The sequence below is a fragment of the Girardinichthys multiradiatus genome, chromosome 6, assembly GCF_021462225.1.
Source record: "Girardinichthys multiradiatus isolate DD_20200921_A chromosome 6, DD_fGirMul_XY1, whole genome shotgun sequence".
NCBI classification, from domain to species: Eukaryota; Metazoa; Chordata; class Actinopteri; order Cyprinodontiformes; family Goodeidae; genus Girardinichthys; species Girardinichthys multiradiatus.
In genome coordinates this window covers 43183569-43197979 of record NC_061799.1, presented here as the reverse complement: position 1 = coordinate 43197979, position 14411 = coordinate 43183569, and the positions used below count along the sequence as shown (strand labels likewise).

General features: G+C 44.1%; 3 protein-coding genes across 5 annotated transcripts in view; 2 read left to right on the top strand and 1 right to left on the bottom strand.

Moving 5' to 3' along the window:
* The window catches only part of dnaaf11 (dynein axonemal assembly factor 11), a 53825-nt gene extending 53658 nt beyond the window's left edge, over nt 1-167 (bottom strand). Inside the window, exon 1 of the mRNA XM_047367480.1 lies at nt 43-167. Coding sequence (XP_047223436.1) covers nt 43-103 — 61 coding nt within the window. The 5' untranslated portion in view covers nt 104-167. The remainder of the gene's footprint in view (nt 1-42) is intronic.
* Nucleotides 60-6885, top strand: si:dkey-7l6.3 (zinc finger and SCAN domain-containing protein 21). The gene is made up of 4 exons (XM_047367494.1): nt 60-339; nt 5361-5455; nt 5665-5788; nt 5898-6885. Exons 1-4 carry the CDS (start codon nt 60-62, stop codon nt 6596-6598), a joined length of 1200 nt encoding a protein of 399 aa, XP_047223450.1. The 3' UTR covers nt 6599-6885.
* Nucleotides 6886-6973: 88 nt separating this feature from the next.
* LOC124869558 (sal-like protein 3) lies at nt 6974-14147 on the top strand. 3 transcript variants are annotated; one of them, XM_047367488.1, is made up of 4 exons: nt 6974-7071; nt 8262-9029; nt 11147-11207; nt 12440-14147. In XM_047367488.1, exons 2-4 carry the CDS (start codon nt 8664-8666, stop codon nt 13360-13362), a joined length of 1350 nt encoding a protein of 449 aa, XP_047223444.1. In that variant the 5' UTR covers nt 6974-7071; nt 8262-8663; the 3' UTR covers nt 13363-14147. The 3 variants fall into 3 exon arrangements, with proteins under 3 accessions (XP_047223444.1, XP_047223443.1, XP_047223442.1); XM_047367487.1 differs by having other exon boundaries at nt 7023-8422; nt 8528-9029; XM_047367486.1 differs by having other exon boundaries at nt 7023-9029.
* Nucleotides 14148-14411: the final 264 nt, after the last annotated feature.

Below are 14411 nucleotides of genomic sequence, written 5' to 3'. Positions count from 1 at the left end.
TACCCTCCCGGCCTAACGGTGTTGCTGTTGCTAAGATTTCACCTTCTTTTTTCATCAGAATGACCAGTTTGAAGGGGTTCCAATCCCAGCTGACGTCCATCATGGAGGCGCTGACCCGTGCAGCGGTGGCGGAGATCTGTGGGCTGGTGGATGACGGCTACGCCGTCCTGCAGCTGGAGATCTCCCGCAGCCACAAGGAGAACGAGGCGCTGCGGAGAAAGCTGGAGCTTATCGAGTCCATTATCGCCCGAGGCAGCCGCCGGAGGGACGGCGGGACGTTGGACTGCAGCGGGCCGAGGGATGAAGAGGGAGTAGCGGGAATGGAGGATGCAACAGCCGGTGAGTTCTGACGAACCGAACTGGGTCAGGATTTTTTTTTATCATGTGTGTCACGCGAGAGAGAGTGATTATGAATAATGGAATCAGTAACCTACTAGATCTTAATGTTCACACCAAACTCCACCAGAAAACTGTGATAAACCGACTTCGGCACCACCAGGAACAAGATATGAAGGACTTCTCAACAGGATGTGTTCCGTTTTATTCGCGTTTTGTTTCGGCAAATTAATCAAGTTCAAGTCAAGTTTATTTATACAGCGCTTTTCAGCAACAAGGCACTCAAGGCGCTGAACATAAGGAAAATCATTACAGTGATACAGAAAATCAAACAACTGAGGTAATTTAAAAAAAAAATTAAAAAAAATAAAGAGAATAGAATGATGGATAAGAAAACGAAAGGAAAATTGGACTGAAAACTTAACTAATGTTTAGATGGCCCAGTCAAAGGCCGCTCTAAACAAATAAGTTTTTAATCTTGATTTAAAGCAATTTAGGGTTTCTGCTCTTTTCCAGTTTTCTGGGAGTTTATTCCAGATTAGTGGAGGATAAGAACTAAAAGCTGCTTCTCCATGTTTAGTTCTGGTTCTGCAGAGTAGATTTGAGCCAGAAGACCTGAGAGGTCTGGCTGGTTGATCCACTGACAACAAGTCTGTAATGTATTTTGGTGCTAAGCCATTCAGTGATTTATAGACTAACAGAAGTATTTTAAAGTCTATTTCTCTGAGCTACAGGGAGTCAGTGTAGGAACTTTAGAACCGGGCCGATGTGCTCCACTTTCTTAGTTCTAGTGAGGACGCGGGCAGCAGCGTTCTGGATCAACTGCAGCTGTCTGATCCACTTTTTAGGCTGACCTGTGAAGACACCGTTGCAGTAATCAATTCTACTAAAGATGAACGCATGAAGTAGTTTTTCAAGGTCCTGCTGAGACATTAGTCCTTTAATCCTGGAGATGTTCTTTAGGTGATAGAAGGCCGACCTTATTACTGTCTTTATGTTCCTCTGAAGGTTCAGGTCCGAGTCATTTCAATCTAAGTTACTTCTATATTATTCTGCCCAAACACTTAACCTCATGAACTGTGGTGAGGAACGTTGTCCAAGGTGGCGAAGTTTGAAGTCAGTCGGGCCCACCAAACTACACTTTACCACGGTGATGTGGCCTCCGTTGTCCTCCATGGGGAACAGCTGCACTCGGCGTTGTGCTGGGAACTCTGGAAACAGTTCGCTTCTGCAGATCTCAGAGAGAACAGTCAAGCAATGCTTGTACCTCGATTACCCCATTCATAAATGAAAATCACCAGATACACAGACTCATTTCTGTTTATCTTGTGCATATGATCGCATGATCTTATGACACCCTTGGATCCAGTTGAAGAGCTTATGTCTGTTTGCCAGCAAAGAGACATAATGATCACCGGCGTGGAGAGATCGGGCCATTGGAAAGGGGGTGCTTTTATACAGCCAGTGGCATCATGGGTCCGTTGTTATCCCCAATTCCTAAGTTATGCCGGAAGTAGGTTAATGCAATTTATTTTGGAAGTTCCAGGAAAGTCTGTACTGGAGTTTAATGTTGAAATCCATGGCTGGGTCCCAACAGTACTGGAGTTGATATGGATGTTCTGACTGCCTCTCTGATCTTTTGGGTTTTTTCAGTAAAGAATTTAGCTAATTCATTGCAGGCCCTGGTAGAGTGGAGTTCAGATGCTACAGTTACAGGAGGGTTTGATAACCTGTCGACCGTGGCAAATAATACACGAGCATTGTTAATGTTTTTGCTGATGATCTCAGAAAAGAAAGATTCTCTTGCATTTTTTAGTTGTAGGTCATATCTGTATAGTCTCTCTTTATAGATCATATAGTGAACCTGGAGTCCAGTCTTTCTCCACCTGCGTTCAGCTTTTCAACACTCCTTTCTTCCACTTCTGACTGGTGGAGCACTTCTCCATGGAGACATTTTCTTCCCAGAAACAACTTACATTTTAATTGGAGCAATTGAATCAATGATGTCCGAGATTTTAGAATGAAAGTTATCTACCAGCTCATCTACAGTGTTACAGGGCAAAGTGGAGGTAGAAGAGTAAATCTGGTTAAAGGTTTCAGCAGCACCGTCCTTAAAGATGCGGTTTCTTATCATGTCTCTTTGGCAAACTGAGTCATTACAGATGATGCTTTCAAAAATAACAGAAAAGTGGTCAGATAGAGCAACATCAGTTACAGACACCTTGGAAATGTTTAGACCCTTAGTGATGATCAAGTCCAAAATATGTCCCTGTTTGTGTGTTTGCTGTTTAACATGTTGAGTCAAACCAACATTTCTAAGAGTGTCACATAGATCTATTGGACTTCTGTCTTCAGGATTGACCATGTGAATGTTGAAGTCTCCCACAATAATTAAACAGTCATAATCAACACATATCACAGATAAAAGCTCATTAAAAACACTGATAAAGTTTGTTTTGGACTTAGACCTGTAAATATTCAGAATCTGAAAAGCTTTATTGCCAAGTACGTTTTTGGACATACAAGGAATTTGTTTTGGCGTAGTTGGTGCAATAAAATACAAATTAAACAGTATAAACATATCTACAATATAATATAAATATATGTGCACAGTTTTAAGTGAGTGAGAGTAAATGTAGAGCAGTATAACAGTGCAGGTGATCATTGTGCAACTAAAGCACCTCTCCAGTGGATTTCGACGGGGTTGACCTTTTGTGATGACCTCTCTTTCTCAGCCAACTGGCTGATTGTTTCTGCTGGAGCTGTTAGAGGCAGCGTTATCATTGTTGTTGATACTCCATGTTCTCTGCTGAAAGTCGTAGCTGCTGGCGGATTATTTACTGAATAGAAGAGATTAGATGTGAGACGTCTGACTCCCAGCTTGTTTAAACTGAAACCATCTTGCTTGAGTCTTTTTTCCCATAAAATATTAAAGTTGTTGATGAAGTTCACAGGTGTGGTGGCACATGTTTTTTTCAACCATTTATTAATCAACAGAAGTCTGGAAAAAATCTCATCTCCACAGAAAATCGGTGCAAAGGGTCCGCTGAGAAACACCTTGATATTGAGACCTCCAACAATATTCAGAAGACGAGTGAAATCCTCCTTCAGTCCTTCTGATTTTTTCTTAGCCACGTCATCCATGGCTCCACAGTGTATAATAAGGTTTTCTAGAGACGGGCGCTTTTCTGTGATTGTAAGAATATTCTCTGAGATATCAGACACCACGTTACTGGTACCAATCAGAACTTTTGTGTTTTTCTTGTTGCAGAAGTTTTTAATCCCATCCACAGCTGTGTTGCCCACTATTAGGGTTCTTGGTCTGGTGGGGCGCTTTTTCTCTGGCAGCTTAGGAGAAAACTGTTTAGACTGAAGGTTGTTCTCAAACCTTTTATTCTTCTCAGAAGATGTATCATTTTCCTGGTTTTCATTCTGTAGTGGAGCAAATCTGTTCTGGAGGAGAACTCCATCATTTCCAGCTGTCTCACTCCTATCAGTTGTTGTGACAGCAGCTCGCTGTCGAAGTCTCCTTTTCCCAGGGGAAACGGGGACATTTCTCTGTAATTCTGGCCATTCTGATTTATTTAATTGCTGAGATCTTCCAGTGAGTCGTCCACCTTGATTTTTTGGGCATGCGTCTAAAACATGCCAGGGGGGTCTGTTGGTAGGTTTATTCTCAGTGTTCTGATTGCCGGTTGAGTTGTTGAGCTGGCTGTCACTGTTTGGGATCACAGGCAGAGTTGAATCATCGTTGTACCTCATATTCACCTCCACATTCACTTCTAGTCAATGAATTTTCATCTCCAAAACAGATAATTTCTGTAAAAGTTTGTCGAAGTCCTCTGTGGTGAAGAGAGGCATTTTGTGGTGATTAGCTGGAGTCAACTTGTCCTGCTTTCGAGTTCGATTATAAAAACATCAAAATCCTTTAGAAAAAATAAATAATAATAATTCTTGGGAGTCGCTGGTTAGAAGTAGTTTTAGTCCAATATTTCCGTAATTTTGGCTAAGAGATAAAAAGTTAGGAGTAAAATAATGCAAGCAAGCAGGGAGCTTAGGAGAAAAGCGTCTGAACAGGCAGAGAGGTGGAAGTGGAATTAGTATTAATGAAACCGGAAACTATAATACATTGATGTTTTATCACAATGTTAAAAAGCCAATATAGTGATGGTAGTATGATGGTTGTGATTCTAAATTTTCCAAATCTGTCAGCGTTGAAGATGAGGAAACAAAAAACAGCAAAGTTCTTCTGAAAGTTTCATACATTCTGCTGGGAAGCTGTGATCTGGAAAAGGTAACTGCAAGTTGTACAAATACAATATTTATAACAAAGCAGAAAAGTCGTTTTTTTTTTTTTAGTTTGACAACATTTATTCTTCAGTGTCAATCCTCCAGCACAGTGTTGGGGGAACATATGTTGTTTATTAACATTATAAACTTTTGGGATTCCCAACAGCACAAGTAGATATTTAGCTACAAATCATGATAGAACCTTTACCATTCGCTACTGATAAGGGTTTTCTAAGCCTTGATTAGACCGATAGGATTAGGATCTGGTCAAAGTCCTTCAAAAAGCCAAGAGAACCTTTATGAATATGGGTTCTTCTGTCTGCTTGGACAGAAAATAAAATAAAAACAGAACTGGGACTTTTGCGTCTCACTGTACACCCTGCAAGTTTTATGGACCTTGTTAGGTATTAATTAGTCAACTCAGAGGGAAGAAGAAACGAGTCTCGGTTCTACTTGGGGGGGTCAGAAGGGTTTGGGTGCATGTGTTTTGCTTTTAAACAGAGAGGGAGTGGGGACTGGTACAAGCAGCCCTCAGATGTTGCTGATAGTAGCATAACTCACTCCTCTCCCCCATCTCCCTTTCTGTGGCATGTAGGAGGGAAAAGCACTTTGTCCAGACATGAGTGATAAACTATACAAAAGTTTTCAAACCCTAACAGACCTTTTTATGGATTTTATCCTGACCCCACACTAGTAGCACTAATTTTGACTGTATTTCGTGTTTTTCCACCCAGACTTTGCTTCAGAAGCTGAACTGTCCTTTAAACAGACAAAGACCTCAAACTTCAGAGGACATGGATCAGTTCCTGTGTTGGAGTCGACTGCAGAGGTGGGACATCTACCTTCACTTTAACTCCGCATGCTTCATCTCCAAACTATGGATCACACCAACATCCTGCACCTCCGCTGTAGACCTCCTGTGCTTGTTTCTAGTTGGACCCGAATTCACCGTTTTCCTCTGAAATGTTCTGAACTGTGATCCTGTGCAGTAATAAATGAATCTAGTGAAAACCGGCATGTTTTGTTTGTCTCTGACAGGATTCTCCGACCGCTGCTGCAGAGGAGCCGATCCAAACGGATCAGGATGTTGTTGTGATCAAAGAGGACAGAGAGGAGGAGAAAGATGTCCTCAGAGCTGACCAGCTGCTTCTGAAAGAGGACGGTAAGATGGAAGGAATATCCTGAGGGAAATTTTAGAGAAAAATCATTTTTGATTCCTTTAAATATTTCAGTTTCATTTTCTGAAACTTTTCCCACTGATCCATGTTCAGGAACGGAAGCCCTGCCCTCAGAACCAGGCCTCCATGAGGAGGCGCCGTCTGGGAGGAAGATCTCCGACGTTCGTTCCTGGGATCAGAACAGCTCCTGCAGTGCGCAGGAGTCTCCGGGCCCTTCGGGGGCAGCTGAAAGCAGCTCTGCAGAGTTTGATTTTGCCTCGGAGTCAGACAGCGGCGCTCCGTCTGCAGCAGAGATGAGGAACACGTTCCTCCTGGGATCAAGAGGAAGTCCACCGTCTCTTCCTGGAATCTCAGAGCTAAAGCGAGGCTCCGCCCTGATTGGGTCGCTCCCCTGTGATGTAGAGCTAGATCCAGGCTCCTCCTGGAACAACCAGGGCCTACCCAGCATGGTGCCAGTCTCCCACCGCTCCGTGCTACTGGCGCTCAGCGGATCCAGACTGGACCCTCTGGAGCTCGGCAGGTTCTGCAGAGACCAGCGCTTCGCCTGCAGCTACTGCGGCAAATGTTTCACGTCCTCGCGGAGCCTGGAGACGCACGTGCGGGTCCACACGGGTGAGCGGCCGTACAGCTGCGCTCAGTGTGGGAAGCGCTTCACGCAGTCGGGTCACCTGAAGACGCACCAGAGCGTGCACACAGGGGAGCGGCCGTTCTCCTGCGAGCACTGCGGGAAAAAGTTCGCAGCCAAGCAGAACCTGAGGATCCACCAGCAGAAACACCACGTGGTTCCGCTTTGATTCTGACAGAACTGAGTTGGGACCTGCTAGGACAAACAGACCAGTGTAACTGTGAGTGGCGGACCAGGACTTCAAAAAACTGATGGTTTTAATCTGTTATTTATTGGTTTTAAAGACGTTTCAGTGGACTTCTTCTCACTGCCTTTTTATTCTCTTTTATTTAACTTCCAAATAGAAGGACATTCCAGTAGTATCATACTTTTATCTTTAAGATTGCATGTGTGGTGCTGAAAAATAGTGTCAGTCAGTATGAGGAATATTAAAAAATTAAAGTTTCTGACATGAAATCTTTGAGAAACTTTGTTTTTTCTGTTAATCTAAACAAGAAACAGAAACTGAGTTCAAAATAAATCCATATTCCCACAGTTAGTGGAATTTCTACAAGAAACCAGCCAATCAAAAGTAAGGATTTTCTGTCACCAGGTAGAAACTGTGATGAACGGCAGCTTCCCACCATCAGCAGAACAGAAAAGGTCAGTATTTGTGTCATAATGCAGCTCTGCTCAGATATTTTCATCCACCATCTCAGGCACGAATGTCATTAATTTTATGCTTTTGATTAATTAAATAAAACAGGTTTTTCCCCCAGGGTTTGAAATAAGACATAGGCGCACAAGTTTAAATGTATACATTTTTAGCTCAAATTTATACATACACCCCGGACCCATAGAGGCCCAGACATGTCCTTAACTGGGCACTGCTGGATCACTAGTGTGATTTTAAAAGATTGAGCCATGATGACAAAGAGTATGTTTGGAGGATTCAAGGTGTCAAGCACGGTGGTGGCTGCATTATGCTGTTCACAAAGTAGCTGGAATATTGGAGAACTTGAAATTTCCTTAGCGTCAACTCAAATGAACAGCAGTCACTGGCAGGAAGCTCTACCGGTACTTTAAGGAGAGCTGGTAAATATCTAGCCAGGATGATGACTGATAAAAGTGTTATATTGAGGGTGTATGTATAATGCTGACTGGAGGATGAGCAAAAAAAAATCAAATACATTTCTTTTAAAATCCATTGCAGTTGCAAGGAAATCCTTCCTCCTTGATAAAGCAACATTTCAAATAAATTCTTCATCAAAAGGAAGAGCAGTGATGGCAAAGACATAAATGGACGGTTTATACTCTGATTTATCCAGTGAGGAGGAGAACGTTGAAAGGCAGAAGCTTGGAGACCTAACGGATTGGAACCCTCCCCAGAGATCTAAAAGCCTTCTGTGGAGACCCCAGTCTGTCTGTTGTTCACCACAGTAAATCAAAGCATATGCATGGCCCAGTCAAAGTTCTGACCTAAATCCAACTGAGAATCTGTGGTGAGACTTGGGAGTTTTAGTTCAGGAAGTTTTCAGTATTCAGTTTGCAGCTGTTATGAAGTTTAAAAATGGCTCCAGAAAATGTTGACCCCGTTGGGGCCATTGTGCTTTAAATGAATGGTCTTATTCCTTGTTTAACCTTTAAACCTTAGATTACGGGGCATCCTAATTAGTTTAATTAATTCAATAACTCATTAATTTATTAACTGTGCTGTGTTAAAAGTTTGCTAATTTGAAGCTCATTTGTTTAGTTTTTATAAACGATAAATTATCAAGTCCCCAGAGACCCCACAGCACTTCTACAATCAGTCATCCACATTCACACACTGACAGTGGTGAGCTACCTTCTAGCCACAGCTGCCCTGGGACAGGCTGACAGAAGTGAGGCTGCCATACAATCGGCGCCACCTGGCCTTCTGACCACCAGCAGCAGGCAAGACGGGTGTAATGCCTTGCCCAAGGACACAACGACTGAGACCCACCGGTTACGAATCCCTACCGTCGCCCAGGTGGTAAGGATTTTTATATTTGATTAACTCCTTTTACTTTGAAATAGAAACTTTATCCGGAAGTGACGCAACTGCTAAGGAAAAATACCGTGCGTCTCTTCTTTGTAGTCTCAGACTTCTTTTGTAGTCCAAACTCGCCGTGTGGTTCTCTCGGTCATCTCGGAGGGTTTCTGAGGTCGACTTTGGTTCGTGTGTTCGGTTAGGAGCTGCTTCTGTTTGGTCCCGGTTCTGTTGGAGCTTCAGGATGTCGGTTCTGGGCAGCAAAGGGCTCCAGGAGCAGCTGTCCGTCATCCTGGAGGCGCTGACCAAGGCGGCGCTGGTGGAGATCTGCGAGCTGGTGGAGGAGGGCTACTCGGTGCTCCAGCTGGAGATCAGCCGGAGCCACAAGGAGAACCAGGACCTGAGGAAGAAGCTGCACCTCATCGAGTCCATCGTGGTCCGGGGCGGCAGCAGCAGCGACGGCGGAGAGATCCAGGCGGCGGCTCCACAGGAAGAAACCGGGACAACAGAGGCTACTGTCCGGCTGGAAACATCTCATAGACAGCGGGACAGAGAGCGGGGAGAAGCTGCTTCTGGATCCGGAGGAGCCGCTGGGGTGGAGCGGGAGGAGGTAACCGCTCTGACCGACTGATTCATTAGCAGAGGAACCCGTTAATTTATTAGTAGCAGATCAACTGGAACTGAAGGAGTGGGTTTGTTCTGGAGCTGGTTCCCAGGGCCGGTTCTAAGGTGTCTGAGGCCTTGAGCAGAACTTTATTTGGGGGCCCAAGGAGCCACCCCTGACCTCCTGTCCATATTTGACTCTACGTGTTTTGCTTCTATCCGTCGCTTGTTTGCGTGGGCTGGTGTGGGACTCCCGGGGAATAATAACCCAGAATCAAATTATCACCCGTTTGTGCTGTTATGGTATTACCTCAGAAATTTAACAGATAAAAATCTATTTGCATTTATTTGAAGCAGGAAAGTAAGTTATGCCGAGCTAACATAATATAATGCGTATTACAGTCAGAATGTTTCAAATAAGCTTAACCTTCACAGCTATTGAATTTAGTAGCAGTTTTAAAGTAAAAGTACCTATTGTTTTATACCTTGTTACTGCAGTTTTAAAACAGTGTAATGGATGATGCTCCTTTAGCTCCTAAGCCACGACTGAGACATTCTGAAATATTTCCAAAAAGTCACATTGGTTTCTATTGTTAACAAGACCACAGTGTAGCTGCCTTCTTTCCGCCAGCTGGCCGTCAGTGCGCAGCAGCAAGTGAGGGAGGGGCAGCACTGAGGTACTTTGTGCTCCATACAGCAGCTGGAGAAAACCCAGGACACTTTCTACTAACAATTAAAAAAACGGCACACAGACGTCGGTTTGCTTCCGTGTGACGTCTACATCCTCCTGTGTCTGCGGGTCGCTTTGAGGTCGTGAACCGTTCAGACTGAGTCGGACGGCGGCCGCATTTAATTAGTAGTTTAAACGACCTCGCAAAACAAATGTCATTCAGCAAAACAATCTGAATTGAGCATCAAGACCTGCGGTGTGAACGTAGCATTTAATCAGTTTATCTTCAGTTTCTCCACCTACTTTGTGTGAACTGACCACAGGTTCTTGGTGGGGTTCAGACCTGGGGATTTTCCTCAGCACAGGTCCAACATGGCAGTGTTCTGATCTTTGATCCGGTTCCTTATCACTTTAGCTGTGAGGTTTTCTGGGACAGGGGCGATTTAGTCTTGTAGTCAGACCACCCAGCTGCCAACATTGAGGAGGCTCTGCACTGGCGGCATCATGGTTCTGTGGAACCCTCTTCTATAGCAACAAAGTTAGCCGATCCATCCTGGCTTTTTGTTTACAAAAAGACAGTAAAAATAAGAAATTGGGCCCTCAAATGTTGAAAACATTTTGAGAAAATATTCTGGCCTTTTTATTTAAAAGGGAAATGAAAGAGACCTGAAGAACGCACCTTAGTTGAAAGTTGTACATTCTCCATTTCAATTAAAGAACTCAAGGAATGTTTTCCCAGGGCAATAAACAGCAGGAAGGTTGCAGATGGAAAAAACAATAATATAGATTTGACCTTGAGGAAGTTTAATCATCAGTTCCTTAATGAACCAAAGCATTCTCAGATGGCTTTGAAGGGAATGTTTGGGTTTTAAAGCAAATTATCTCCAGACTTGAAGTTAATTTTCTTCTTATCTCTGCTGTGGATCTGCTCATGCTGACATGTTGGTTTGATACAGATGATTATTTCCTCTCTGGGTCGATGCTACCGGCAGAAAGCAGCTTTCTGAAGTTAATTGGCTCCTAATCTGGGGAAACCAAAACCAATCTTTAATGTATGAAGTGATAAAAAAAAACGAAGGTCTTTGAGGAGAGACTGACTTGTTCTCTATACAAGGATTCAAGGATCGTTTATCGTCATACCAGCTCTCATTCACATGTTTATGGTATGAAAATTGGACTTAGGTCCTGGTTAAGTAAAAAGAAAGCTAAGTATAACAATAAAAAAAGCTAAATATGACAGTCGAGTAAAAATATAAGCAGCAAAGAGCGAAAAATACACACAGCTAAATAGTGAAGCCGAAATTAGCTTTGAAAGTGCTAAATATGTCAAAGCAAGACTTAGTCCTTGGACCTATAAGTGAGTAAACTGGATGTATGAACTGATGTAAGTGCGCTTATTTTAAAACCTTATCCTTTATCAGACGGTAAAATGATGAATTTTGTGACGTCTCCAGGTTCCAGATGTGGTCCTGATTAAAGATGAAGACTCAGACGGTTACGACAGCATAGAGGATGGTGAGCTGTGAGCTTTTAAAGCTATGATTTTGTTCTGACTGCTTGTAAATGACAGCTGTGCTGCTGTTTGCTTGTGACTGTAAACCAAATGAAGTATAAAAACCTCCAGGTCTGTGAGCAGTAGTCACAGTAAAGTACTGATGGAGGTTCGGAGGCTTGGCTGTTTTTATTATTCCAACTGCAGGAACCTCTTCAAGGAACCAGGAACCGTTCTTTTGTCCCCGTTGTTCCACTGCAGGAACCAGATTTCCAGGGTAGAAATGCACTGGTAGGGAGGAGCTGGGTCGTATTGTTTCCAGGTGTGGGATTCACTCTGGACAGGTCCCCAGTCCATCCCAGTCCATCCCAGTCCATCCCAGAGACACGCAGGACAAACAGCTGTGCAAACACTCATACCTAAGGGGAATTTCGAGACACCAATTAACATTACAGTCATGTTTTGGGCTGTGGGAGAAAGCAGGAGTACCTGGGGAGAACCGACACATGCACAGGCAGAACATGAAAACTCCACGTAGAAAGAGCCTAGGCCGGGAATCAAACCTAGGACCTTCTTGCTTCAAGGCCTTGGTGGCTTGGTCCCTTGGTGCCGTACGGCCAGGTTTTATGTCTAAGACATAAATGAAAACACCCACAATCCAACAGGATTGTGTATCATTAACTGAATTGAAACTTAGAAGAACAAGGTACACTGCAGCTTCACAAGTTGTGTCTGCAGAACATCGGGTTGTTATTCCCGACCGGATCTCTCCATCCTTTCCTCTCACTCTAAAACCGAGACAGGATAGAAATCTGTGGTGTTGAAATTAGTTCCGTTTTTTACAGTTCCAGCTTTTACCAGGAGGTTTGAGTCGACTCTATGTAGGTTATAAGGTGCAGGAGCTTCTCCAACCCACTCAGTGACTGAGGAGCACTTGGGTCAACATTCCTGTTGTTGGAGGACCTGCTCAGCTTCAGCAGATATAACTCATAGCCTTGTGTTGAACCAGACCAGGGTAAAATAGAACATCCAGGGGGAAAATACTCCCGATCTAGTGGGAAAGTTGCCAGTGATGAGAGGAGGACTAGCCTGAACCTTCAGGTTGGCTTCGAGCTCAGTCCAAAAGAAGGACTCGGGTTTCTGGGAAAGGTTCCTGTGTTGGAAAGTTTCCCTCAGTGAATAAATCCAGCTGGAAATCTTGTTTAAACTCTTTCCAGATGATCCATAAAACTCTGTAGATTGTATCTGTGTTCAGGAGACAGGAAGAAACATGAAGGAGCAGCGGCAGCCATCAGCGAAGGTGTTCCCTCGACTCCGATCGTCCGGAGGAGGCGGCGCCGCAGTCGGGTGTATGAAGATGCCGAGACATCGTCCTCTGAGCAGCTGGCGCTGAAAACATCCAAACTGGCTGCAGGGTCGCAGAAGAACGTGCCCGTCTACAGTCTGGACTCCCCTCGCAGCGAACCGAGCTGCTCGGCTCAGCTCCTGGACGACGTCCAGATGAAGGTCGGTGACCCAGTTTGTTCCTACCCAGGTCAGATGGACCCAGATGTCCAACTGGTTCAGGATTGCTCCCTGGTTCCTCCAGGCCCCAGCAGGCAAGTGTTTTTCAGTAGCAGTGCTCTGATGGAGGCCCAGTCCCCGTCGAACAGGGCCGACCTGGACCTGAACCTAGACCCGGGTTGGACCAAACAGCCCAAAGGCTCCATGAGTTTCGCTCAGTTCTGTCAAAATGAGAGCATGGACAGCAACACATTTGGGCTGAAGCTGGTCAGCATCTCTGGCTCCACCTCCACGGACAGCAGGAGCTCCACCTACGACTATGAAAACGGCGCCAACGTGCTGAACTTCGGTCTGTACGGTGACCCGTCGGGCCAGTCCCAGCTCTCCATGGGGGATCCGGACGACGACCCTCAGAGGAAGCGCTTCGTCTGCTCCATCTGCAGCAAGACGTACGCCACGGCCCAGAACCTGGAGGTCCACACACGGATCCACACCGGCGAGAGGCCTTTCGCCTGCGACCAGTGTGGCAAAAAGTTCACCCAGTCGGCTCACCTGAGGTCACACCTGAACGTGCACACGGGCGAGCGTCCGTACGGCTGCACGCTCTGCTCCAGGAGCTTCATCGTCAAGTACAGCCTCAAGCTGCACATGAAGAAGTGCCACCCGAATAACTGAGCCCATACGGGTCACTCCAGAATTTATTTCAACGCTTTTACTGTTCTTCAACACAATATTACAAACTGTAGATGTTTTGCCTTCTGCATTTTTGTGCGAAATCCGACTTTTAAACATGAATTTCGGGTTTCATGAAGATGTGTAACGGTTTCATAAATAATTAAAAAATATTACAGTTTTTACTATTTGAATGAAATGGAAATGAACTAATTCAAATAATCCATGTCACACAAAAATGTGAGAAAATGACAAATAGCTGTTTAATTCATGAAGCTACCTGAGACATTAGAGGTGTTTAGGCCTGGTCCTGAAGAGAAAATGTGTGATCAGTGAACAGCAGCTGCGTCTGGAACTTTTATTGCCATTTTATTCTATAGTTGCAGAAGTTTTAAAGAGATGGTTCTAACTAGTTCATCATCCTTCTGATGGAAATGAAATGAAGAACATTCAGGAGAACCCTGAGCATCCTCTTCATGAGACTGTGGTACAACAACAGAGCATCTTCAGTCAGAGGCTTCTTCGGATCTGCTGTAAGACGGAGCACTACAGGAGATCCTTCCTGCCCACAGCCATCAGCATCTACAACGGCTCTTTGAAGGAACCTGCATCAAATCAGCTACAGCATTTAATTTCCCTTTGGGATGAATAAAGTTTTTTAGAATTGAATTGAAATGAAATGAATTGAATTAAATGAGATGAGATGCATGGTGTCCCTGCAGTCCACTGGAATAAAACATGTTTCCAGTGATTTGGTCCTGAAATACTAAAACACATCTATAGAAACATTCTGGCTGTTGTTTTTATTTATTTTCATTCAAATTTAAATACTGACATATTATATACACAAAGATGAGGTTATATATTTCTTTCTCCTTTGTTTGGTGTGGATAATTTACCAAAATAAAGTAAGTAAAGATGCAGAAGTGTTCACTCCTTGAAACTAATAATTTATTGAAGCAGCTTTTTTACTCATCCTGGAACAACCCGAAAGATTTGAAGAATCAGATTTTTATCTAAAATCCTCTCTCCAGGTGACTCCACAGATGTTC